This window comes from Hyperolius riggenbachi, chromosome 3 (genome assembly GCF_040937935.1).
Source record: "Hyperolius riggenbachi isolate aHypRig1 chromosome 3, aHypRig1.pri, whole genome shotgun sequence".
NCBI classification, from domain to species: Eukaryota; Metazoa; Chordata; class Amphibia; order Anura; family Hyperoliidae; genus Hyperolius; species Hyperolius riggenbachi.
Genome location: NC_090648.1, coordinates 365,886,345 through 365,905,177, shown reverse-complemented (window position 1 = coordinate 365,905,177; position 18,833 = coordinate 365,886,345). Strand labels below are relative to the sequence as shown.

General features: G+C 44.1%; 1 protein-coding gene across 1 annotated transcript in view; it reads right to left on the bottom strand.

The window, feature by feature from the left end:
- LOC137561570 (high mobility group nucleosome-binding domain-containing protein 5-like) overlaps positions 1 to 18,503 on the bottom strand; it is a gene marked incomplete at both ends in the record, with an annotated part of 92,980 nt that extends 74,477 nt beyond the window's left edge. Inside the window, 2 exons of the mRNA XM_068272881.1 lie at positions 6,258 to 6,288; positions 18,098 to 18,503. Coding sequence (XP_068128982.1) covers positions 6,258 to 6,288; positions 18,098 to 18,503 — 437 coding nt within the window. The remainder of the gene's footprint in view (positions 1 to 6,257; positions 6,289 to 18,097) is intronic.
- Between the last annotated feature and the right edge of the window lie 330 nt (positions 18,504 to 18,833).

Genomic DNA, 18,833 nt, shown 5'->3' with positions numbered 1-18,833 from the left:
CAAGCAGCGATATTTTGTTAGCTTTAATAAACTTAATAAAAATATTTTTCATTTGATAGTGCAATTATCGTTCAGAAATAATTATGTTCATATTTGGTCTTGTGCTGCATGACTATGGTTCATATTTGGAGAGTGTAGAGTGTTAAGAGAGGCATGGAGAGAGAAGTTAGTGTTAGCAGTTAGATGTGGAGAGGGAGGTTAGTGTTAGGAGCTAGCCGTGGAGAGGGAGGTTAGTGACAGCAGTTAGATGTGGAGAGGGAGGTAAGTGTTAGGAGCTAGGCATGGAGAGGGAGGTTAGAGTACGTTGGGCGTGGAGAGGGAGGTTAGTGTTAGGAGTTAGGCGTGGAGCCGGAGTTCAGTGTTGGACATGGAGAGGGAAGTTAGTATTAGGCATGGAGATGGAGGTTAGTGTTACGAGTTAGGTGTGGACTCGTGGAGAGGGAGGTTAATGTTAGGAGCTGGGTGTGGAGAGGGAGTTTAGTGTTAGGCATGGAAAGGGAGGTTAGTGTTAGGAGTTAGGCGTGGAGCGGGAGTTCAGTGTTGGACATGGAGAGGGAAGTTAGTATTAGGCATGGAGATGGAGGTTAGTGTCAGGAGCTAGGCATGGAGAGGAAGGTTAGTGTTACGAGTTAGGTGTGGACTCGTGGAGAGGGAGGTTAATGTTAGGAGCTGGGTGTGGAGAGGGAGTTTAGTGTTAGGCATGGAAATATTTTGACCAATATTTTATAATTGGTTATAACTCCTGCAATGCTTTATCTGTGTCAATAATAAATGTAAATCTATACAAAATGATCCGCACACCAAGTAGTGATTTGCTCAAAGATTGTATTGTGTTAAGAAAAATAAAGCACAACAAAATTACAAGCATGTAAGGCTTAGTATAGCCTGTAAGCATCAGCAGCTGTTAACACAATGGTTATACAAAATACATAGAGAATTTAACAGGTTCACACAAGCAAGGAATGCAGTAAATGCACACTGAGTCCATAAATTGAAGCAATGATACAAACTGTGAGCATATAACGGACCAGTGATAGTAACAATGTACAAGTGAAACCTAGCTCATAATTCCAAGAGCCCTGACAGCGCTGTTTCCTCTACCTTTCTCAAAGGGTTCTGGATGTCAGGATCCGGCTGCTGTAGATGATACCGGCATGCAGCGTTGTTTAAATACTACCTATAACCCCAAATTGCCAGACTGGACACCGGGGGCCGGCCCCTGACGCGTCTGACGTCACATTTTCTTTCTTTTGCTTTAGACCAATATACTCCTCCCTTCGCCGCTGGACACCGCCTTCCATGACACACCATCACTGGACTTACTTGACTTTCAGCACCGCCTCCTTGCTACGTTTTATAATGTTGTGCAAAAGTCTCCCGGCGCCGATTGCCCGGTGTGCGCATGCGCGGCGGCCATTTTGGGGTTGGAGTTTACTTCCCCTGGTGGCTGTCGGCATGTCACCGAGCTTCGTGCTGCCGGAAGTGACGCGATGACGCTGCGGAGATCACGCCGCGTGACGTCAGACGCGTCAGGGGCCGGCCCCCGGTGTCCAGTCTGGCAATTTGGGGCTATAGGTAGTATTTAAACAACGCTGCATGCCGGTATCATCTACAGCAGCCGGATCCTGACATCCAGAACCCTTTGAGAAAGGTAGAGGAAACAGCGCTGTCAGGGCTCTTGGAATTATGAGCTAGGTTTCACTTGTACATTGTTACTATCACTGGTCCGTTATATGCTCACAGTTTGTATCATTGCTTCAATTTATGGACTCAGTGTGCATTTACTGCATTCCTTGCTTGTGTGAACCTGTTAAATTCTCTATGTATTTTGTATAACCATTGTGTTAACAGCTGCTGATGCTTACAGGCTATACTAAGCCTTACATGCTTGTAATTTTGTTGTGCTTTATTTTTCTTAACACAATACAATCTTTGAGCAAATCACTACTTGGTGTGCGGATCATTTTGTATAGATTTAGTAAGTTATGGTTGTGGTCCTATCCACGATCCAGCACCCATGTTAAGCCTCATACAAGTTTATTGCTATGTTATGCAATTTTGTGCATCAGGTGTGCAACCCCTTTTTTGATTAAATGTCAATAATAAATGTACCCATTCCTGTGTTCTTGTCTCCTCTGAGTGTGCTATCTCCCCTTATTTACATAATTATTTTCTAAATAAGACTGAATAAAATAAGGGCACACTGTATAAGAAGGAGGCTGCTATTTCTGAGCATTCTAGAAGGGTACAGAGCCTACAAAATATAACCTTTTACAAAGCTTTACTGGTGGTACAAACATGGATTTCCCTATATATTTATTCAATTTATGTGAGGAAAAAGTAAGCAAAAATGGAACAACTTTGGTAAACTGTACAAATACAGCTGCTTTGTGTATATGTATACATTGATAGTGAGGTTTGTGAAAACAATTCATTTTCCTCTAAGATACAATTATATAGGTAACTGCTGTAATGGAGTTAAATACTTCTTGGTGATTAAAATAGTAAAGGTGCCTGCTGGCTGTTTATGTGAAAAAAGGAACATGAATCTATAAACCTGATTCTAAATCTAGTTAAATATGCTACATTTTGGATATAGTGTGAATGGTCCAATGTAGGTGATGTGGATGTCCTGACATATGCAGAGAACCCTGTGACTCAGGCCTGGTCCTGCATGGAGATCTATCTATCGAACCTTGTAGATTGCAAGCTCCTTTGTGCAGGGTTCTCCACTGTGCCTTTGCCATGCTTTTGTCATTGTTTGATTCATATTTCTAATTGAATTACTTTATATTGCTGTAAAATATGTTGGTGCTTTAAAAAGGATAAAAATAACAAAATAATATTAAAAAGGATAACAATAATAAAAATAACAGTAGCAGTTTTTGAATTCTAGTAAAGGCTGGCTTAAAGCTAAATTATATTTTGCACTGACAGGTTTATACAGTTTGCTGACTTGTCTTCTTCCTTGCTTCCATAGGGCATAGGTTTTAATTATTGCTCTGTATTTTTATAGCAGCACGGTGGCGTAGTGGTTAGCGCTCTTGCCTTGCAGCGCTGGGTCCCCGGTTCGAATCCCAGCCAGGGCACTATCTGCAAAGAGTTTGTATGTTCTCTCCGTGTCTGCGTGGGTTTCCTCCGGGCACTCCGGTTTCCTCCCACATTCCAAAAACATATGGATAAGTTAATTGGCTCCCCCTAAAAACTCCCCCTAGACTACAGTACTTACACTACATAATATAGGCATATGGCAATGGTAGGGATTAGATTGTGAGCTCCTTTGAGGGACAGTTAGTGACAAGAAATCTGCCCTGTACCTTTTTCCCTTGGCAAATGTTCCTCCAGTTGTTTCCTTGTAGCTGGACTTTCTTAGTGCTAACCTTCTGCAGGCTTTATTAAGCACAGGATGCTAAAGAAATGTATTCCTGTGCTGCAGAAACTCAGCAGTTTGGCGCATCACAGTAGAGCACCCCTCCCTTCCTGCCATTTTGTGGACTTACTTAGTTGTCAACTTAGTCAAAAGTGAATTGACTTAATTAATTTAACATACTGTTCTTGTTAGAGCCCAAGTTCAGGAGCAGTTTGAGTATGCATTTCAGAGAATTCTATTTTAAATAAAGGATTGCTCCAGTTCATAAATCCTCAGCAATCTCAAGCTGCCTGATCAGTTTTCTGCTCCTGCTTCCTCTGAAGCTATGATTCCTGATAGACTGTGGGTAAGCAGGGAGGCACAGCTGCAATCACTCCACATCATGGGGTCCCGTAGCTAAACTTTCATTAACCCCCCCCCCCCCCCCAAAAAAAAAGTACCTTGGTGTGCAGATAGGTCCTCGGTATAGTTATGATGAAGTAGCCAGCTAGTATAGGTAGCAAGAAGGGCCCCCACTATAGGTAGCTACATTTGCTCCATGTACAAGTAGCCAGATTAGAACCCCAAAACCTAGGTAGCCACAGATAAGCCCCCATGTATAGTAAGCCAGATTACCCCCCCCCCCCCCCCCCCAGATAGAGGTAGCCAGATTAGTACCCCTCAAATATAGGTACCCCTCTCTTGAAAATGCAGAGTAGCAAGCGGAGCACTGGGAAGAAAACTTATACCTCTCTGGCATATCTACATTGCTGCTCTGCCTCCCCCATGCATAGTCCCAAAGTGATTACTATGGGACAACAACAATTGGCTGCTGGAGCATACACTATGAAAAATAAGTCTGCACATGCAGAGTCTTATGGGAATATGTACGGGGGAGGCAGAGTAGCAAAGGAGACATACCAAAGAGGTCTGTCTCTTACTTCCACCGCTCGGCTCACTACTCTGCATTGGATGTGAGCAGTCAGCAGTTAGTTGTTGAGAATCTTTGAATTGGTGGACCAGATATTCCCCTTCCTATTTTGTTATAAGTACAGCATTAAATAAATGCATAGACAATTTTAAATCCTGTGACATGCATCATGAGCGCTACACATAGCACACACAGCTGCAGGGAAGATGGAGCAGGTAAATTAAATGCTCTGCAGTGCTACTCTGCAACATGGGATATGGGAGTCAGCACTTGGGGAGGGGGGTTATCACTTGCATGAGTAAGAAGAATTGGTGATTACTTTAGCAGGCCCGGTCACTGCATACCACTCTCTTTAAATTGTACGCTGTTCTTGAGAAATCTGCCTCCCTGGCCTCAGGTTTCCAAACTTCTAATGACTGCTCAGGGGAGGTGGGGCCGGGGTGGCTGGCCTCTTAGGAGTAGGCAGTGGCTTTGTAAAGATGAACACAACAGGTTTGCTCAAATACAATTATTCAACCAGATTTTTACAATCAGAGATCAGATCATAGCTGAATGATGTGACTGATGCACACTGTCCATGTCAGGACATTCATGTGGGCTGTCACTTAAAGTGAACCTCCAGACTAAAAATCTACTCAGCAGAACTGAAAAGGCCTGGTGTTTCTTTAACAGTTTCACAGCATCAGAACTTTGTTTTTCTTATAGAACTATCATTTTAGCTGCATTTTTAGCTAAGCTCCGCCCCATCAAAGAAAACTGCCCTGGCTTTTTTCCCCTGATGCTGTACAAAGCATGATGGGATTTCCTATATTGTTGTTCATGTTGTCTAGCAACTGGGAGGGGTGATCAGGACACAGGACAGTAAGGAACTGTGTCTCATGCTCCCTGTCACCTTCTTTCAACCAAAAAGATGGCTGCCCCCATGAAATCACAAACATTTGTCTATTCTTTTAAAACAGGGTGGGTAAGAGATTATATTACCTATCTATTTTAATTAACATAACTAATGTAACTTAATGACAGTATGTTTGTTTAGGCTGAAGTTCTACTTCTGCTCTTTAAGTAAACAAGGACATTTCTTGGTGACTTAATTTACAATTGAAGGTAACATACAAACAAGAAAACATGCCATATAGACCCTTAATCAGTCAGTATTCAGGAAAAAGAAAGCAGTGATTATGCTCTCACCCTTCCTCTTTCATCACTGGCCATAGAACTTTAATCAGTGGAAGTGTACCCTTCAAGGGAGGTGACAAAACCTCCGACCCCCACAATGCAAAGAACAGAAGCCTTTTTCTACCTCCATGAGCCCCCAGGCCCAGATTTACATCACAGCCCTATAGGCACAGATGTCCTGGCATCCTAGCCTTCGCCCTCCATGGTCTTACAAACCCATGCCAAACTGCACCGCAAGTGTGCCGGCCTAGCTGTCACTTCTCCCTTACTTCCCTTGCCTCTCATAGGTAGCTGCAGGTGCCCTTTAGTATTAGGTAGACATAGGTACCCTCAATACTAAGTAGCTAGAGGTGCCCCCAAGTATTAGGTTGCTAGAGCAACCTCAGTATTAAAGGGACACTTAAGTCAAACAAAAAAATGAGTTTTACCTCACCTAGGGCTTCCAATAGCCCCCTGCAGCTGTCCGGTGCTCTCGCTGTGTCCCTCCGATCCTCCTGGCCCCGCCGGCAGCCACTTCCTGTTTCGGTGACAGGAGCTGACAGGCTGGGGACGGAAGTGATTCTTGGCGTTCCCAGACACATTAGCACCCTCTATGCTGCTATATGGTATATGATATATGCTATAGCAGCATAGATGGCGCTATTGTGGCCAGGAACGCGAAGAATCACTCGCGTCCCCAGCCTGTCAGCTCCTGTCACCGAAACAGGAAGTGGCTGCTGGCGGGGCCAGGAGGATCGGAGGGAGACGGCGAGGGCACCGGACAGCTGCAGGGGGCTATTGGAAGCCCTAGGTGAGTAAAACTTTTTTTTTTTTTTTTTTTTTTCACTTAAGTGTCCCTTCAAGTAGCTAAGGGTACCCCTGACTGAAGGGAGATCTCGTCTATGTGGAATGCCTTCTGATCAACTGGAATTTGTGCAAATTCAGAATGGTGTTTTATTTTTTTGTTATTATTCTTTATTTTATTTGTATCTTTTTTTTTTCTGTTTGGACTTGATGGACGAATGTCTTTTTTGAACTATGAGTCGGGTGAGTAACCTCTCATTTACTCTCTGCCCGGGACTCGCATAGAGAAGGAGGGAGGGAGGGAGGGAGGCACTAGGGGAGTGTGGAGTGATCCGCCTTTCCATCATCAGGTGCCTGTACATTGCCTTATGCTAAAACCGGCCCTGTGAGCCTCAATAAGGAGGCTTGGGTCATGAAACAGGAGAAAGTGTCTTGTGGAGAAATTTGAAAGCCCCCTTTATCCTTATTTGTAGCAACCATTTTTTATCGCTTACTTATTGCTGTTTGTAGAACTCATTCAAATACTTTGGCAATTGCAGCAGATTTCACCAGGCATACCAGTTATAAGGCAGGTTGTCATTCTTTCTCACTTACAAATTAGTGTCACCACTGGAAAAATGATTAACCACTTCAGCCTACAGCTTCGAAAATCTTATGCATCCGAGCAATGTTCACCTCCCATTCATTCGCTAATAACTTTATCGCTACTTATCAAAATCAATTGATCTATATCTCGTTTTTTCCGCCACTAATTAGGCTTTCTTTAGGTAGTACATTTTGCTAAGAGCCACTTTACTGTAAATACATTTTAACAGGAAGATTAAGATAGAAATGGAAAAAAATCATTATTTCTCAGTTTTTGGCCATTATAGTTTAAAATTAATACATGCTACAGTAATTAAAACCCATGCATTTTATGTGCCCATTTGTCCCGCTTATTACACCATTTAAATTACGTCCCTATCACAATTTATGGCGCCGATATTTTATTTAGAAATAAAGGTGCATTTTTTCAATTTGCGTCCATCACTATTTACAAGCTTATAATTTTAAAAAATGTAATAAGATACTCTCTTGACATGTATATTTAAAAAGTTCAGACCCTTAGGTAACTATTTATGTAGTTTTTTTTTTTTTAATTGTAATTTTTTTTATTATTTTTTTAATACAAAAATGTATTTGGGTAATTTTAGTTTGGGAGGTAAATAGCCAATTTTAGATGTAATATAATGTATTTTTTATTCAATACAGGTATGTGGGTGCAGTTTACTATTTGGCCACAAGATGGCCACATTCAAAAAATTCCTAGATGCGAACAATGTCGCATCTAGGAACTAAAATGAAGAGAAGTTGTTTCCTGGGGGCAGAAATACCACGCTCTCTGATGAGAAAGCGTCGGTATTTCTGCCGGGGACTTGGATCGGTGAATGGGAATTATATTCCCATTCACTGATCGGGGGGGCAGCGGGAGGCAGCGGGGGCGCGCGCGGGCGCGCGCCCGATCGCGCGCACCACACGGCTGCAGCACCACTGCCTATCTGGACGGATATATGCGTCCAGATATGGCGAAGTGGTTAAGTATGTATCATAACTGATGTTCCCCTTGCCAGCATCCCGTCCATGTGTGCGTTCGTGCGAGACAGTTCCCGCTGTTATTTCTTTGGTGATAGGTGTAATGCCATACAGCATTATGTGCATGCTCATTGTTGGCCAATTTGTGCCCACTACATATGTGAATTTGCTCTAGAAATAAAGTCCCTACACTCTAAAAGCCTGTTCTACATTGCACCAAGTGCTGATTGTTCTGTCAGCTTGGGGTAGCTGTGTAGCCCTCAGCTCCTTAGCCAGCCTGTATCCTGCTTGATATCCTGTTACTGATCTTTGGTGTCATTACCCAATTACACTCATTATCCACCTGCCTTGACCTTTGGCCTGTATCCAGACTATGCAAGAACTCTGTCTGTCCTGACCTTTGGTTAACGCTGTGCTTGACTTCCACCTGCCAAAACCCTTGGCTTGTGATTTGACTATATTACTTGTCACCTGTTCTCTTTTGTCACTGGTGGGGCAGTCCCAGGGGTCATGACCTGGAAGTCATTAGGCAGCAAAGTAGTCCATTGCCCACTAGGGGTAGCCATGCCCGTGGTGGAGTCAGCAGAACCTCCTTGATCATAACAGTATGGCCCATATGCATTTCACTTTTTCACCTGAGCTATCTCCTGGGTTATATTTTTAAACTTTTCATTAACCTGCCCGGCGTTCTATTAAGATCGCCAGGCAGGCTGCGGGAGGGGTTTTTTTTAATAAAAAAAAAACTATTTCATGCAGCCAACTGAAAGTTGGCTGCATGAAAGCCCACTAGAGGGCGCTCCGGAGGCGTTCTTCCGATCGCCTCCGGCGCCCAGAATAAACAAGGAAGGCCGCAATGAGCGGCCTTCCTTGTTTTGCTTACATCGTCGCCATAGCGACGAGCGGAGTGACGTCATCGACGTCAGCCGACGTCCTGACGTCAGCCGCCTCCGATCCAGCCCTTAGCGCTGGCCGGAACTTTTTGTTCCGGCTACGCTGGGCTCAGGCGGCTGGGGGGACCCTCTTTTGCCGCTGCTCGCGGCGGTTTCGCCGCAGAGCGGCGATCAGGCAGCACACGCGGCTGGCAAAGTGCCGGCTGCGTGTGCTGCTTTTTATTTGAGCCAAATCGGCCCAGCAGGGCCTGAGCGGCAGGCTCCGGCGGTACTGGACGAGCTGAGCTCGTCCAGACCGCCCAGCAGGTTAAGTTGTTTTTTAAACCATCAGCAAACAAGAAAATACTCAAAATAATTTTGATAGCAAGTTCTGAAACGTTATCTTAAATAGAAGATGAAAAATTATCTCCTAGAAGAAAACGCAAGAGAAAAAGTTAACTGCATATGGGCCATGTGACTTATTTGTGCATACATGTTTTCACATAGGGCATCCCTGCTGTAAAAGGGGTGAGTCATTTATTTTCTGCCTCATCTGTCTCAAAATCTTAAGGGTTACTTTTATGAGGTAAAAATAAAGTATATACCTTGCGCATACAAAGAAACTGCCATTTCTTCCCCATGGGACTTGCTGTCACAGCATGTTATTTTTACTATAAAGTACTTTGTTTGCACACACCTGTAATAATACAGGCAATCAAATTAAAAAAGTTGTCTGTGCCTTTTGTTATCACAAGTTATTGCTTCTGGCTTAACCATATAAATATGGTCGTCACTAGTGTGAGATCTCGGAGTCTGCAATAACATTATAATTTGTTTTCTTATGCTGATACAAATCTGTTTACCAACCAGAAATTATGGCGGCAGCATGGGAATCTATGGAGTTCTTAACGATTCCTGCAGAGATTTGCATTTACTTTTCAGCATTTTGAAACTCTTTGCCGCATTGTTATGAAAGATAAAGTGTCTTCGTTTTGCTCATGTGTACTTATCAAACATTAAGCCTTTGGAGATCAGGTGTGAGATGATAGCGTGCTTGCACATAACACAGTCAAATATCACCGTGAGCGAAAAAATATCATTTTGCATTTAAGAAGGTCTAGTTTGAGTTTCTGATGTGCAAGGCAGATCTAATCATATTACTATTAAAAGATAATTCTAATATGCTGTTTTCCTTCTAAAATATCAAATTACAATATATAAAGCGATTTGAGTCCTATGGTAGAAAAGCGCTAAAGAAAGGTTATTGTTTTGTTCTAAAATATTAATATCAAATATACAGTACATAATAATAATAGGGTTAATTATTCTATGTCAATCTATGTCAATATACAGAACTTTAGATTCAATTATATGTTTTTATTTTATTGTTGCTTTGACATATGCCTTGGGAAAGTGCTACCCTACTACTTAATTCTAATAGTAAAATATTGGTAATCTTTATCGATTTTTTGCTATGACATAAACTGGCACCCCCGCCCCTTCCTGCCATGAAGCCGCAATTAGCCACATTACAAAAAAAAAATTAGCAACTGGAGGCTAGAGATGGCCCGAACGGTTCGCCGGCAAACGGTTCCCGGCGAATTTCCGGGGGTTCATGATCGCGGAGAACCACAAACTTTACCGGAAGTTCGGTTTGCCCCCATAATGCACAATTAGGGTCAACTTTGACCCTCTACATCACAGTCAGCAGGCACATTGTAGTCAATCAGGCTACACTCCCTCCTGGAGCCACTCACCCCCTTATAAAAGGCAGGCATCGCCGGCCATTTTACTCACTCCTGTGCCTGCAGTAAATCGAGAAGGGAAAGCTGCTGCTGCTGAAGACTCTCATAGGGAAAGATTAGTTAGGCTCTTGTAGGCTTCTTAGCTTGCTCCTTGCTGATTCTTATTGCTAAAATAGCACCCCACAACAGCTCTTTTGAGAGCTAATCTTGTTCTTGTGATCTATTTTTTTTCCTGTGTGTCCCACTGACACTTGTGTTGCATAGACAGCCCTGATAATTCATACTGTGTGTGTGCCACTGCCAAGCCCAGCACATTCAGTAACTACCTGTGTGTGTGACAGGTGCACATTGTAATACCCAGTACTGGATATACCTACCTACCTGTTGTTCTCAGTGCACCCACCTACCTATGTGAGTTGAGCGCACGCAGTGTCACTGTGCCTGTCCGCTACCTGCTACCTGTCTGTGTGTGACAGGTGCACATTGTAACACCCATCACTGCATATACCTACCTACCTGTTGTTCACAGTGCACCCACCTACCTATGTGAGTTGAGCGCACGCAGTTTCACTGTGCCTGTCCACTACCTGTCTGTGTGTGACAGGTGCACATTGTAATACCCATCACTGCATATACCTACCTGTTGTGTTCAGTGCACCCACCACATCACTGCATATACCTACCTGTTGTGTTCAGTGTACCCACCTACCTATGTGAGTGCACGCAGTGGGATATACCACTCCGTGCATACCTGTTAACTGCACCTGTGTGACTGCACATTGTATTAGTCAAGTCAGTGCATACCTTTCACTTCTTCCCCCCTGATATGGACACAACGAACAAAACAGGTAGAGGTAGAGGCAGACCAAGAGGAAGGCCACCCAGCAGGTCTGTGCGAGGTCGTTTTGATGTGATTTCATGCGGCCCTGGCCCAAAGTACAGTGCTCAGAAGAAGGCACGTCCCATCAACTCCCAAGATTGTCAGGACGTGGTTGACTATTTAACACAGAACACCTCATCTTCCGCAGCCACCAGCGCTACTACAAGCACCACCATATCCGCTGCATTTGACACTTTGCAGGTGTTAATTGGTGGGGAATTAACTTATTCATAGCCATTATTGTTACAACCAGATGAAGGCGCTAAGCAAGTTACACCACATCATATGTCTGAGTTAGGCGGCGACACTATGGATGTAACGTGTGAGGAGGAGGATGTTGAAGTACCTGCTGTTGGTGCATTTTTGGAGGTGTCTGAGGCAAGCGAAGCTGGGCAGGATGATTATGATGATACGGATTCTACATGGGTTCCTAAGAGACAAGATGACCAAGGGGACAGTTCAGAGGGGGAGTCAGAGAGGAGTAGGAGGAGACGAGTTCCTGAAAGAAGCAGGTGGAGCTCATCATCAGAAACAGCTGGTGGCAGTGTCTGGCACCATGTATCGCCACCTATGTACAGCCAGCCAACATGCCCTTCAACATCAGCTGCTGATGCCACCATAGTGCCATCACCCCAGGGGGGCTCAGCGGTTTGGAAATTTTTTAATATGTCTGCCTCAGATTGGAGCAATGCCATCTGTACTCTCTGCCTCCAAAAATTGAGCCGTGGAAAGGCCAACACTCACGTGGGGACAAGTGCCTTATGAAGGCACATAGAGAAAAGGCACAAACTGCAATGGGAAGAGCACCTGAGCAAAAGCAGCACACAAAATAAAAGCCACCCTCCTTCTCCTCTTCCTCCTTCAGGTGCAGCATCTTCAGCCGCTTTCTCCCTTGCACCTTTCACAGCCACCCTCCTCCATTTCGCCTCTGCCCTTGAGCGGTTCCTGCTCCTCTGCCCACAGCAGCCAGGTGTCCGTTAAGGACATCTTTGAGTGGAAGAAGCCAATTTCTGCCAGTCACCCCCTTGCCCAGCGTCTGACAGCTGGCGTGGTGGAACTGTTAGCTCGCCAGCTGTTACCATACCAACTGGTGGACTCTGAGGCCTTCCATAAATTTGTGGCCATTGGGACACCGCAGTGGAAGATACCAGGCCGCAATTATTTCTCTAAAAAGGCTATACCCAAACTGTACCGTGAAGTGGAGAGGCAAGTGGTGTCATCTCTAGCACACAGCGTTGGGTCAAGGGTCCACCTGACCACAGATGCCTGGTCAAGCACGGTCAGGGCTGCTACATTACTTACACAGCCCATTGGGTCAACCTGGTGACCGATGGCAAGCAGGGAGTACGTGGCTGTGCAGCGGACCAGCTTGTGACACCTCAACAGCTTGCAGGCAGGCCTCCTGCCACCTCCTCTCCTCCTGCTACATCCTCTTCTCTGTCATCGTCCTCCTCCTCCTTGGCTGGGTGGCAGTTCAACTCTACTGGTGCTGTGATCTCTCCAGGTACGCAGCCCCATCTCCCCAGGGCCTATGCTGCATGCCAGGTACGACGGTGTCACGCCATCTTAGATATGTCTTGCCTCAAAGCGGAGAGTCACACTGGACCAGCTCTCCTGGCTGCTCTTAACAAACAGGTGGATCAGTGGCTGACCCCGCACCAGCTGGAGATCGGCAACGTGGTGTGTGACAATGGCAGCAATCTCCTTTCCGCATTGAATTTGGGAAAGCTGACACATGTACCCTGCATGGCACATGTGCTGAATCTAGTCATTCAAAGATTTGTGTCAAAGTAGCCAGGCTTAGAGGACGTCCTGAAGCAGGCCAGGAAGTTGTGTGGGCATTTCAGGCGGTCTTGCACTGCCATGGCACGCTTTGCGGACATTCAGCTGAGAAACAACTTGCCTTTGAGACGCTTGATATGTGATAGCCCGACTCGCTGGAATTCAACCCTGGTCATGTTCTGTCGCCTGCTAGAACAGGAGAAAGCCGTCACCCAGTACCTGTACAATTACAGTAAAAGGACACCATTTGGGGAGATGGGGATGTTCTGGCCCGACAACTGGACACTGGTGCGAAATGCATGCATGCTCATGCGGCCGTTTGAGGAGGTGACTAACCTGGTGATTCGCAGTGAAGGCACCATCAGCGACTTGATCCCGTACGCTTACTTCCTGGAGCGTGCCGTGCGTAGAGTGGTGGAGGAGCGTAAACAGGAACAGTTATGGCAGGAACAGTTGTGGGAGCAATTTTCAGAATCAGATGTTTCCTCAACACCTGCGGCAGCACAGAGGGAGGAGGTGGGGGAAGAGTCGTGTGAGGAAGAGAAGTTAGATTCAGATGATGAGAAAGGTGTTTCTTTGGAGGAGGAGGTGGCAGAAGAGCAACCGCAGCAGGCGTCACAGGGGGCTTGTGCTGCTCGACATTCCCGTGGTATTGTTAGTGGCTTGATGCAGGAGGAGGACTTACCTGACATCACTGAGGAAGAGCAAGAGGAGGTGGATAGTATGTCTGGATCCAACTTAGTGCAGATGGCGTCTTTCATGCCGTCCAGCCTGTTGAGGGACCACTGTATAAAAAAACTCAAGGTGAATGAGCTGTACTGGGTGGCCACGCTACTAGACCCTCGGTATAGGCACAAAGTGGTGGACATTTTACCAACTCACCAGAAGGCAGAAAGGATGCAACACATGCAGAACAAGCTGGCAACTATGCTTTACAATGTGTTTATGGGTGATGTCACAGCACAACGCAATAAAGTACCACTGCCAGTAATCCTTCTCCCATGTCCAAGCAGGCAAGGACAGGACGCTCCTGCGATCTCATGGTGATGTCGGACATGCAGACACCTCGCCTTAGCCCTTCTGGATCCACCCTCCACCAACACCTTGACTGGCAGGTATCTGACTACCTGGCCTTAAAGTGAACCTCCAGACTAAAAATCGACTCAGCAGCACTGAAAAGGCCTGGTGTTTCTTTAACAATTTCACAGCATCAGAACTTTGTTTCTCTTATACAAGCCTCATTTTTAGCTGCACAGAAGAAAACTGCCCGGGCAGTTTTCCCCTTATGCTGTGCAAAGCATGATGGGATTTCTGATGATGTTGTTTTATTTCTGCTGTTTTGGTGCAATTTTTTTTCTTTTACATTTTGAATTTTACATTTGAAGCCTAGTGCGTGCAGCTGGGAGGGGTTATCAGGACACAGGACAGTTGGAACTGTGTCTCATGCTCCCTGTCACCTCCTTTCAACCAAAAAGATGGCTGCCCCCATGACAAAGATGGCAGCCCCCATGAATCACAAACATTTGCCTGTTCTTTTAAAACAGGGTGGGTAAAAGATTATATTACCTATCTATTCTAATTGACATAACTAATGTAACTTAAAGGATACCACAACTGACATGTGACATGTTGAGATAGACATGTGTATGTACAGTGCCTAGCACACAAATACCTATGCTGTGTTCATTTTTTCTTTCTGTGCCTGAAAGAGTTAAATATCAGGTATGTAAGTGGCTGACTCAGTCCTGACTCAGACAGGAAGTGACTACAGTGTGACCCTCCCTGATAAGAAATTCCACCTATAAAATACTTTCCTAGCAGAAAATGGCTTCTGAAAGCAAGAAAGAGATAAAAAGAGGAATTTCTTATCAGTGAGGGTCACACTGTAGTCACTTCCTGTCTGTGTCAGGACTGAGTCAGCCACTTACATACCTGATATTTAACTCTTTCAGGCACAGAAAGAAAAAATGAACACAGCATAGTTATTTGTGTGCTAGGCACTGTACATAAACATGTCTATCTCATTATGTCACATTTCAGTTGTGGTATCCTTTAATGACAGTATGTTTGTTTAGGCTGAAGTTCCCCTTTAAGTGTGGATGTAGACACTGTGAGCAGCGATGAACCCTTGGACTACTGTATGTGCAGGCTTGACCTGTGGCCCAGGGATGAGCAGAAACTACGCCAGTGCGAATTTACGCATCGTAGTTTGCATCTACGCATCGTAGTTAATAGGCGAAGTTTCAAAACTACGCTTACGAATTTACGCGTAGCGAAGTACTGCTACGCGTAGCTTACGCCCACTATGCGTAGTTAACATGTGTATTGCGTAGTGAACTACGAATGCATTACTCGCGTCTAATTTTCCGCATGCGATTGTATGCATACAAATTAACGCATTGGAAAGGGGAATGTACGCATAGAAGGGTTCGCAGTATATGCATTTATAAAGAAATTAATGCATACAATTTTCTGCATACGGGCATAAGTATTCGCATACACTACACTTCGCACTATGCATAATTGCGTATTTTAACGCGTATTCTACAAAATGCATACAAAGCGAATATTTGTTTTCGAAGCCGTAGTTTGGCGAAGCGTAATTGCGTAAGACTACGCGTATTTCCAGCGTAGCGAAGTTGGCTGACTACGACCATCCCTGCTGTGGCCAGAGCTGTCCCAATTTGCCATTCAACTTCTGTCTTGCCCTACCTCAAGCGTCCTGTCAGAAAGGGCCTTCAGCGCAGCTGGAGGCATTGTCACTGAGAAGTCGCCATAGTCACAAAAGTGTTCAGTACCTCACCTTTATTAAAATGAATGAGGCATGGATCCCGGAGGGCTACTGCCCACACACAGCATCTCTGCCTGCACGCCGTATGACTGGCTGCCTGCCCCAAGACTAAGTCGCTCCTCACACAGCATCTCTGCCCACAGGCCGCTTGACTGCCTTCTCCGCCACCACCAACTGGGTCCAGGACTCCAGGCGGATTCCTGAATTTTTTAATAATTTTTCTGGTGTGTGTACATGCCTGCCTAATTTTTCTGGCTGCACTGCAGCTGCAACAACAAAACAAAAGGCATGTACATGTGCCCATTCCCCTTCGTGATCATTACCTTGCCGCGGTGAAGGGGCTTGCGTATCACAATGAAGCAATTACCAACGGCTATATGAGTGTCTCGGGGGGTGGCACACCAAAGATAATAAGGTCGTTGCTTCATTGTGGACAGACCAAATTTGATCAGCTGGACAGTCACTGTTGTTTTATCAGTGAGCTACCACAGCCCGGCGACCATATGGGCTTGAAAACCGCCACGGCCTGCACTTTGGCCATGGTGCGCACCAGTCTAGTACGGCCGTCACTACGCAAACAGCTGTCTGCGGTGCATTACACAGTGAGTTTGGTGTGTCAGAAGTAGTACACTAATTACACTCCCTGATTGATGTATACACATGCAAGATGTTTTAAAGCACTTTAGGCCTCCAATTTAGCATTCAATGTGATTTTTGCCCTTAAAACATCTTTTCCATCACTTTTCTGGCCAGGATAAATTATTCTAGTTTTCAAAGTTTGCCTCCCAATTGAAGTCTATTGCGGTTCACGGAAGTTCGCGCGAACCGAACTTTCGCGCAAGTTCGCGAACCGAAAATTGGAGGTTCAGGCCATCTATACTGGAGGCTTGCACTATGTGTTTCTTGTACTGAGACTTTCTATTGCCGTTATATGTATTTCCCTATGATTTTTGTATTGAGACTTCCACTATACAATTTTCATATTGAGACTTCCTATTGGTGTTATATTAATTTCCCTATGTTTTTTTGTATTCAGACTTCCACTACATGATTTTTATATTGAGACTTCCTATTACCTTTAGAGAACAAGTGACTCCCATGCTAACCCAGAAATAAAAAACACATATATGTAAGTAGATAAATACTAATTCTATTTGCATAACAGATGTATTGCACTGTAGTGTACACGTTATGATTCCTGTGAATTTTATAAAGGAAAAGCAGAGAATCCTATTCTATGCCGTTTCCATCTTGGTTACCTTTGAATGAAGCTAGTCCTGACATAATTTACTCCCTCACCTAATTGTGTAATTTACTCTTGCTAATTGTGTATTCATTACCCAACCTCCTCCCAGAGTCTTCAGACACTCCCACTGAGGTCTATACTAGTAAGTGCACGGTCTTATGTCATTAGAATAAAGGGTAAATAAAGGGAAGAGGAGGAATATATTATAGATAAAAAGACCCCCCCAGCAATGCAACTGTTTTGCCAGTCGATGGCAATGGCAATTAAAAGGCCAGTGTGCTTAAGGTATGTGATAACTCCAAACCAAAACAGCAGAAAAAGTTTTGAATACAGGATTGCATTGTTATCACTTAATACACTCAGACCAGTTGCTGTTGAAATGTGATTTTTATGGTGACAATCCCACTTTAAATATTGTGCACTTTTATTATGTGGTGGGCACTGCAAAAGCTGCTAATAACATTGTGCTCTATGGGGTAGTGATGCTCGGATACCCCTTTTTATAATTCGAGTTTGGTCGAATTCGAATAGTAAATTATTCGAATTCGGTCGAATATTCGAGTCGAATATTTTTTACTATTCGATTCGACCTCGGACTTCGACCTCACTATTCGAGTCGGTATTCGAGCTCATTATTCGAGCTGACTATTCGAATTGGCCTTAAATAGCTTCCAACACTTGTTTTGAGGGTGAATGATGCAAGAAACATCTTTTTTTCCAAGTAACAGCAAGTGATTATGTGGGGATGTTCCTTTAAAAAAAAAAAAGATGGAAAGAGAAGTTGTGTCCAAAATGTTGTTCAGTACTGTATATACTTCTTCTTCTTCTTCTTTATCTTCTATATCTTCTTCTTCTAAATCTTCTTCTTCTATATCTTCTTCTTCTATATCTTCTTCCATATCTTCTTCTTCTTCTATATCGTCTTCTTCTTCTTCTTCATCATCATCATCATCATCATCATCATCATCATCATCATCTTCTTCTTCTTCTTCTTCTTCTTCTTCTTCTTCTTCTTCTTCTTCTTCTTCTTCTTCTTCTTCTTCTTCTTCTTCTTCTTCTTCTTCTTCTTCTTCTTCTTCTTCTTCTTCTTCTTCTTCTTCTTCTTCTTCTTCTTCTTCTTCTTCCTCATCTTCTTCATCTTCTTCTTCATCTTCTTCTTCTTTTTCATCTTCTTCTTCTTTTTCATCTTCTTCATCTTCTTCATCTTCTTCTTCATCTTCTTCTTCATCTTCTTCTTCATCTTCTTCATCATCTTCTTCATCATCTTCTTCATCTTCTTCATCTTCTTCTTCTTCTTCATCTTCTTCATCTTCTTCATCTTCTTCATCTTCTTCTTCTTCATCTTCTTCATCTTCTTCTCCTTCTTCTTCTTCTCCTTCTTCTTCTTCTTCTTCTTTTCCTTCTTTTTCTATATCGTCTTCTTCTTCTTAACTTATTTCTCTTTTATATATTTTTTTTAAAGAAATGCAGCTATTTTTGAGCGTAATAAATAGCTGGTTGCGCACGCATGTTGGAAGCGCCATTGTATGTGCTCCCTGGCAGTGGAAACACACAGACAGCAGGAGGTAAATTCAGCAGCAGGAGGAGGAGGATGATTGTGTGGCAGCAGGCAGTCAATGAGGCAGGCAGCGTGACATAATAGCCCTGGTACCTAGCGGTGATAACAGGGCTGTAAATAAACACAGCAGGAGGTCCCAGACAGCGGTCGT